The following is a 9,070-nucleotide window of genomic DNA, read 5'->3' on the forward strand; positions in this document are numbered from 1 at the left end:
CCCCTCCCTGCTGGGCCGGAGGGGGGGGGGAGGGCTTCCCCCAGGCGGGGCAGGTCCCCGAGCAGCGTGCCGGTCTGTGTGCCTGCCTGTGTCTCAGGTAATGGACACTGCGAACGCTGCGTCCTCTGGGACCGCCGGCCTCTGGTCTCAATCAGCAGAGCTGTGAAGGCGGCCATTGATGTGTGAGCGGAGAGCTCGGCCATCTGGGGCTAAAAACAAACGACCTACTGGAGCTGAGAAGGCCGGACAGGAAAGGGCTTCCCGCTCTGAGACACCCCGGTCCGGGCAAGCGCTCGCACGCTCCAGCCTGAGACCCGACGCCACCCAACTCTGCCCCCTGCTGGACCCGCGCCAGGCAGCAGGGTCCCACCCATCAGATGAGATCACCAGCTTGGAGTAGAGATGGAAAGAATAGGCAGTGCCAGATCTTGTCTTGAATAAAGGACTCCACTTTCTTTATTTAAACATGTGCTGACAAAGACCCATGGAAAACACACCACTGATTATAAGACTTTTATCTGGGCTGTGAAGAGATACGCTGCATCCATAATTAGAAACCCAGTGAATACCGAGTGAATTAATGCAGTCTTATGTCATTCATGTGCGTACAGAAACATAACATCAGTTAGACTGAGACAATTAAACATAACCTAATTTATCCCTGGGGGGGTACGGCACCCTGTAACTTTACAGTGTGTAAAACAGCTGACTCCTCCTCCTCCTTCTCTCCTTCTCTCCTTCTCTCCTTCCTCCTCTAGCCTCCTCTCTCCGACTCATGGAGCTCCCTGCTGCGCTGCTCCTGGTCCTCCTGCTGTACATACGGGTCTCTGGAGCCGAGCAGACCCAGAATCCCCGGGAGAGCCCGGCCCAGAGCCCGGCCGGGGGCCACGACGGCGCCGACGACGGCCTGGAGAGGGAGTTCCTCTACACGGGGAGGAGTCGCCGCGGCGTCGACCCCCCGCAGCCCGACAAGTGCTCCTACACCTTCATCGTGCCGCAGCAGAAAGTGACGGGCGCCATCTGCGTCAACTCCAAGGAGCCCGAGGCCATGCTGGCAAACCGGGTCCACAAGCAGGAGCTGGAGCTGCTGAACGCGGAGCTGCAGAAGCAGAAGAGGCAGATGGAGACGCTGCAGCAGCTGGTGGAGCTGGACGGCGGCATCGTCAACGAGGTCAAACTTCTGAGGAAGGAGAGCCGGAACATGAACTCCAGGGTGACCCAGCTCTACATGCAGCTGCTGCACGAGATCATCCGCAAGAGGGACAACGCGCTGGAGCTGGCCCAGATAGAGAACCGGATCCTGAACCAGACCTCCGAGATGCAGACGCTGGCCGGACGCTACCGGGACCTGGAGCACAAGTACCAGCACCTGGCCTCGCTGGCCACCAACCAGTCGGTGCTCATCGCCCTCCTGGAGGAGCAGTGTCAGAGCCGGCCCGCTCCCCGCCCCGCCCCCGTGCCCCAGCCACGCCCACAACCGCCGCCGCCGCCATCGACCCCCGTCAACAAGCCCCCCCAGGCCCCCGCCTTCCCACGCATCCCCAACCAGATCACCAACGAGATCCAGAGTGACCAGAACCCCAAGTCTCCGCAGCCTGCCCTTCCCACAATGCCGGGCGGCACTCACAGCCCCTCCACCACCAACAAGCCCTCTGGTGAGACCATCACTCCATGATGGAAAACAAACTTTCTTTCCTCTTCAGTTTGTATCCGTGTGTTCTGTCCTTGAAACTTGGGTCTGTTGCAAAGTTCAACTTTCTATAGAGAAATGGAAAAAGCACAGCTGGCAAATTCCTATGAACTTATCAAAGAGTCGGGTCCTGAGGAAACAGAGGCCTTTGTGCGTGTGTGTGTGTGTGTGTGTGTGTGTGTGTGTGTGTGTGTGTGTGTGAGGGTGGGTGTGGATGCGTGTGTGGGTTTGTGAATGAGTGTGTGTGGGTGTTTGTGTGTGTGTGTGCCTGTGCATGTGTGTGTGTATGTGTGTGCATGTGTGTGTGATTGGCTATGTGTGTTTGTATGTATGTATAGCATTCTTAATCATGAATCATTAGACAACAGCTCTCCCCACCATTGTCCACATGAATAATGTCTCCCACATTCCCTGAGAAGCAGTTTGAGGGGGAACAGAGCTGTTGTTGTGCCCAGGCCTTTGAGATGCATATCATCTAGTGTCTGGATGGAACACAGCTAAGAGCAGGGGGGGTCGGGGGGGTAAACATGCCTTTGTGTGCACCTAAGGATGCCTGGAACCCTGCCTTAGTGGAGACTCTGGGAATAGGAACGCTGATCCTCAAGCAGTAGCCTAAAGGAACCTCGGATATCATAGTCCTCAAGTTTGGCATGATCATGTGGATGATTCATTCATGGAATCTTGGTAGTTCCCCGAGTACGATTGAGATCAGGTCAAGATAAGACTACGCCCATATTCATCTGATTACATTGTGGCTCTTATTGCTGGATATTAATTCCTATCCACAGTAATCCATTCACTATTCAGTGACCACGTGTCTCCCAGTTAAAGCTCAATGAGTTCACTTTTTTATAGTTCAATATTCACGTTCACTTGCTATTAGTTTATGAATTGGCCTTAGCAAGACCCCAAAAATTATTTTTGTGACATGAGACTGCATGAGACCCTGTGAATTTATTATTTTAGTATTTCGGTGTACTGGCTAGTACACTGGCGGGAAATCATGTGGTGGAAACGGAAGTGACGCGTTTTGCGTTTTGCGTTTTGCGTGTCCAGGGATGAGCAGCTTACTGTACACCCTAAAGGTTACATGAGCCCTCAACACAAAGAGGGAGCTCTATCCCAAGACAGACAGAGAGAGACAGAACACATCCTGAAGCCTGGAGAGCCTGGAGATCTGGGATCTGCTGGAATGAGAGTGAGATCGTCGTATGAAAACACAGTGAACCAAAGAGAGAGAGTGTGTGAGGTCATTTGTTCCAGACCCACTGATCCTGGATCAGTCTGATGGCGTGGCGTTTAGGAGTGGGGGAGTGCTGTGGCTTGTCTCTGCTCACCACAGATATGCTTTAGAACCCTACAGAACATATATGCTTTAGAACCCTACAGAACAGATATGCTTTAGAACCCTACAGAACAGATATGCCTTAGAACCCTACAGAACAGATATGCTTTAGAACCCTACTGAACAGATATGCTTTAGAACCATACAGAACAGATATGCTTTAGAACCCTATAGAACAGATATGCTTTAGAACCCTACAACACAGATATGCTTTAGAACCCTACAACACAGATATGCTTTAGAACCCTACAACACAGATATGCTTTAGAACCCTACAGAACAGATATGCTTTAGAACCCTACAACACAGATATGCTTTAGAACCCTACAACACAGATATGCTTTAGAACCCTACAACACAGATATGCTTTAGAACCCTACAACACAGATATGCTTTAGAACCCTACAACACAGACATGCTTTAGAACCCTACAACACAGATATGCTTTAGAACCCTACAGAACAGATATGCTTTAGAACCCTACAGAACAGATATGCTTTAGAACCCTACAGAACAGATATGCTTTTGAACCCTACAGAACAGATATGCTTTAGAACCCTACAGAACAGATATGCCTTAGAACCCTACAGAACAGATATGCTTTAGAACCCTACAGAACAGATATGCTTTAGAACCCTACAACACATATATGCTTTAGAACCCTACAACACAGATATGCCTTAGAACCCTACAGAACAGATATTCCTTAGAACCCTACAGAACAGATATGCTCTAGAACCCTACAGAACAGATATGCTTTAGAACCCTCCAGAACATATATGCTTTAGAACCCAATGCAGATATGCCTTAGAACCCTACAGAACAGATATGCTTTAGAACCCTACAACACAGATATGCTTTAGAACCCTACAGAACATATATGTTTTAGAACCCTACAGAACAGATATGCTTTAGAACCCTACCGAACAGATATGCCTTAGAACCCTACAACACAGATATGCTTTAGAACCCCATATAACAGATATGCTTTAGAACCCTATAGAACAGATATGCTTTAGAACCCTACAACACAGATATGCTTTAGAACCCCATAGAACAGATATGCTTTAGAACCCTATAGAACAGATATGCTTTAGAACCCTACAACACAGATATGCTTTAGAACCCCATAGAACAGATATGCTTTAGAACCCTATAGAACAGCCCATCGTGGTCCGAAACTCCTTCACCTTCCTCAACGCCGGGCTGTCAAACCTAGTTCACCTACTGTAGTCAGACCCTGTTTGTGTGGCACCATCTGTTCTTGACATCCAGAGTTCTGCTGAGACTTGGTCGATCTTTTTCCCCTCCTCAGTCTGTTCCCCACAGTGAGAGAGACGTCTTAATGTCTCCTCTGGTCTCTCTATATCATCTCTCTCACATACTGTAAACTCACGTACCTCAGTATTAAGGACATGTGCTTTAAACCGCAAACAACCACGATACTCGACTTTCCTATCACAGCATCACCATTAAACCAAATACCATATTTCCCAGAAGTATTTCTACTCAACTGCCATCTTCCAAGTTCATTATTAGTCCTACTTCAGCTGAGTATAAAATGTGAAGTGAAGGGGAGAACACTTTGGAATTTGGGCCTGATTCCAACCATCTCCAGCTGGCAGAGAACCGAGGTAGGATTATTGGGTGCCCGTTCTAAATTAGTGCAATTCTGGAAATCCCTTCCAAAACAAGCAGTCAAACTAATATTGAGGACGCTCACAGGAAATCAAGATAATCAGAGACCTCAAAAACAAAAACACCCTCAAACTAATCCGAAGGCTCACCTCGCTTGACGTTTACCGGTAATGCGTTTATCAGCTGAGCTCATTTGTTTTTCTTTGAACCACCTCTCCAGGATGGAGCTATGGCTTAAGGTGCAGGTATTCAGACAGACAGACAGAGCTGACTTGTCTTGTTTTGGAGTGAAAAGCAGGCTGTCATACATCACTGCGGACAGCTGCATGGCACATTGTGACTGCGTGGCATGCCATGCTGTGTGTGTGTCCCAGCTCAAAGCCACACCGACCGCACGCCACCAAGACCTTTCCAGATGAAGGAGGCTACTGTCTCAGTGGTGTCTGAGATGTTAACATGGCTCTATATGAAAACACTAGCATTCAGAAGGAATGTCCATGGATAAAGCTCATTATACGCAACAGCTCTCCCCAGTAGGAGCAGAGGAATACCTGCTGGTAGATTTGAGTGCTGTTGCATCATTCAGCAATCATGAGTACTTTCGCCTATCGGCCAATGTTGCTTTTGGCTGTAGAGCCTAGAGCCATTTCCCTTGTGAGAGCAGCAGCCAAAGTCAATTCCACTCCTGAGCTGAGAGATTTTCCTGCGGAAAAAAGTGAGTCCAATCGACTGTGGTAGCTAGATCACGATAGAGTTCATACAATCGGATTGATCTGTCTAGTGTAAAACTCCCACATCAAGTAGCAGATGAATGAGGCCTTGTTTGCAGATGTGTGACCCGGGGTTAACTCCCTCCTGCTCGCTCGTCCTGTTCTTTCTCAGGGCCGTGGAAGGACTGTCTTCAGGCCCTGGAGGACGGACACATGGCCAGCGGCATGTACCTGGTGAGGCCCGACAACGCCAACCGCCTCATGCAGGTGTGGTGCGACCAGCGGCACGACCCCGGCGGCTGGACCGTTATCCAGAGGAGAGTGGACGGCTCGGTCAACTTCTTCAGGAACTGGGAAACGTACAAGGTGCTCACGCCTCACGCTACAGCCAAACAAAACATGAGTCAAACTAATAACATTACATACTGAGGTACAAACATCACAAACTGACACGCTGAATGCGTGAGGGTGACGCAGGCGGCGTGTGGCGTGCCGTTGACGCGGAACAGATGTGAGAGGATAATGAACGAGGTGAATGTTGAGGTTTTAAGAGCGCTAACTTGCACTGCCTGCTCTCGGACATGGTATCTAGGCACTGCACCTGTCAGTCTCATCTCTGGTCTGTGACTCATAACACCCATCTGCATGAGTTGGGTCTTTGTGAAATTAGTCCACATAGTCCACATGCAGACCTAATGAGAAACACATGTGGAGTGGAGGCTGCCATATTGGAAATATAAATGCCACAATGCAAAAGCTGGCCACTTCAACATTACTCATGCTCCATCATGAAAATGATTTAAACATGCTTCATGGCAAAGACATGAAGCGTATATACAGTCCGGTATTCATATAACCATACACAAGCAGTCACAAAGACGCATGAATTACCGAGGGATTTGTCAGAGAGGAGTATGTTTCCTTCATCCACTGAAGTGATCTAAGGCTCTTGAACCGGGCGGAGTAGCTCGAGGGTAAACATCAGACGATGGAGAGACAACATGTGAGGGTCTTGTCTTGATCCCTGCCAGGTTTAATGGGTGAGAGCCTTCCAAGACCTTCACAATACACCTGAAACCACCTGGCGGTCAGAAATGACATGTGTGCAATAGCCATGGAGCGGCTTTCAAAGATTCAAAACATGTGTAATGTAATGCATGCCATGAAACAGCATATGACGACAGATGAGACAGAACAACCTTACGTGAGGTCACAGCTCCCCTCGCTGTGCTCGGTGTAGCATGTGCTCTCGATAACTCAACCATGGACTGATTCATCCTGGCAGTTAAGTAGGACTGGTGGTTCATTTGCTGTTACTTCCTCCCATAATAAAGCACACATCTAGACAGATTGAGCATCTAGAACATGTTGAGCTTTACTGTTAGAAAGTGTTCTAGAGCGGCTGTGGCTCTAGTACCTCCTGAATCATCCCTCAGATGAACAGCATGAAGGAACCCTCCGCCATCTTAAGTGGGTTCTCTTCTCTCTCTCTCTCTCTCTCTCTGAAATGTGTCTATATGAGACCAAAGACACATTTACACATTGTGGACAATAAAGTGAATCTATCTATCTATCTATCTATCTATCTATCTATCTATCTATCTATCTATCTATCTATCTATCTATCTATCTATCTATCTATCTATCTATCTATCTATCTATCTATCTATCTATCTATCTATCTATCTATCTATCTATCTATCTATCTATCTATCTATCTATCTATCTATCTATCTATCTATCTATCTATCTATCTATCTATCTATCTATCTATCTATCTATCTATCTATCTATCTATCTATCTATCTATCTATCTATCTATCTATCTATCTATCTATCTATCTATCTATCTATCTATCTATCTATCTATCTATCTATCTATCTATCTATCTATCTATCTATCTATCTATCTATCTATCTATCTATCTATCTATCTATCTATCTATCTATCTATCTATCTATCTATCTATCTATCTATCTATCTATCTATCTATCTATCTATCTATCTATCTATCTATCTATCTATCTATCTATCTATCTCCCTCCCTCCTCAGCAAGGGTTTGGGAACATTGATGGTGAATATTGGCTGGGTCTGGAGAACATCTACTGGCTGACCAGCCAGGGCAACTACAAGCTGCTGGTGACCCTGGAGGACTGGTCAGGGAGGAAGATGTTTGCGGAGTACGCTAGCTTCAGACTGGAGCCAGAGGTCGACTTCTACAGGCTGAAGGTGGGGCGCTACCACGGCAACGCCGGGGACTCCCTCACCTGGCACAACGGCAAACAGTTCACCACGCTGGACAGAGACCACGATGTTTACACAGGTAACGAGAAGGCCAGAGCACGTACGCATCCCTGGGAGAACTCAATGTTCTGATTGTCCCCCTCTCACAGGGACAACCGAAGGGGGGGGGGGGGGTTGGTCATTTCTGTTCTCTCCAGGTGACCCTACTTGACCTTATGGCCTTACACACCTCTAAACACTACAGTGCTAACTTCCACAACGAGGGGGGGGGGCTTTAAGAGAGCCGGTGTCACGTCGAGAGTGAGTGAGTGAGTGAGTGAGTGAGTGAGTGAGTGAGTGAGTGAGTCAGGCAGTTAGTCAGTCAGTCAGTCCCCCTGTAGTACCAGAACCCACCACTAAAGGGGCGCCTTTTCAATTAATTTTTCCATTGAAGTACATTTTGATTTTTACATAAAAAACCCTGCTTGGTGTCTCAGTATCGTCTCAGACAAGTTCACTCAGGAAACCAGGTACTTTCTACACCCGCAGAGAGCTTGAGGACTTAAGAGCATACAGGTACATACTTATTTACCCACTAGATGGAGGCTTTGAGTAGGGGGGGGTGAGTAGGGGGGGGTGAGGAGGGAGGGGGTGAGGAGGAGGGGGGGGTCCCAGAGTCAATGAGAAGCAGGGGGCTTGTTACCATGAGGGAACATGCCTAATGGGTGGGGGACAACATGTTTACATGCGTACTTGTAACTACTTGTTATAAATGGTCTTAGAAGCTATGAAACTCACAGTCTTTCAACAGGGTCCTAGGCCTAACGTTTCTTGTATATGGCCAGTATTTTCCCAGAAAGTGAATGTAATCCCACACCTTCCATAGGGATTAGGGGAACCCAGATAGCAAGCGGATCTGGGCCATATACAGGCCAGATCTGGCCCTTGTGGCTTAGTTCCGGCCCATATATGGCCCAGAATCATAACACATCCGCTTGCTATCTGGGAAGCTATCTCTGTTGATAATCCGTTTTGCTTCCTCCCAGGTAACTGTGCGCACTACCAGAAGGGGGGCTGGTGGTACAACGCCTGCGCCCACTCCAACCTGAACGGCGTGTGGTACCGAGGAGGACACTACCGCAGCCGGTACCAGGACGGGGTCTACTGGGCCGAGTTCAGAGGAGGCTCCTACTCCCTGAAGAAAGTGGTTATGATGATCCGGCCCAACCCAAACACCTTTCACTAGCCAGGCCTTCAGCGCCGCGGCCCTGTCCCCAAATCCCCTCCTCACAAACTGCTCTGGCGGCGGGAGACGCCCACCAAGACACAGACGTTGACGTTCTGTCTCTCTCTAAGCCGCCTCCTGTACTTCCTGAGGACGTGTTTCTCCACAGACCAACAGGTTCGGGCGTGGCTGCCTGCTTAGGGTCCCTTCTAGTTCAGAGCAGGTGACCTTTGAACT

At 48.5% G+C, this 9,070-nt stretch overlaps 1 protein-coding gene across 1 annotated transcript; it reads left to right on the plus strand.

The window, feature by feature from the left end:
• Positions 1–775: 775 nt before the first annotated feature.
• angptl2b (angiopoietin-like 2b) lies at positions 776–8,854 on the plus strand (the record flags this gene model as incomplete). The annotated part of the gene is made up of 4 exons (XM_084457376.1): positions 776–1,655; positions 5,556–5,749; positions 7,438–7,708; positions 8,655–8,854. 4 exons carry the CDS (start codon positions 776–778, stop codon positions 8,852–8,854), a joined length of 1,545 nt encoding a protein of 514 aa, XP_084313502.1.
• Between the last annotated feature and the right edge of the window lie 216 nt (positions 8,855–9,070).

Source organism: Borostomias antarcticus (assembly GCF_949987555.1).
Source record: "Borostomias antarcticus genome assembly, chromosome: 23".
Lineage (NCBI taxonomy): Eukaryota > Metazoa > Chordata > Actinopteri > Stomiiformes > Stomiidae > Borostomias > Borostomias antarcticus.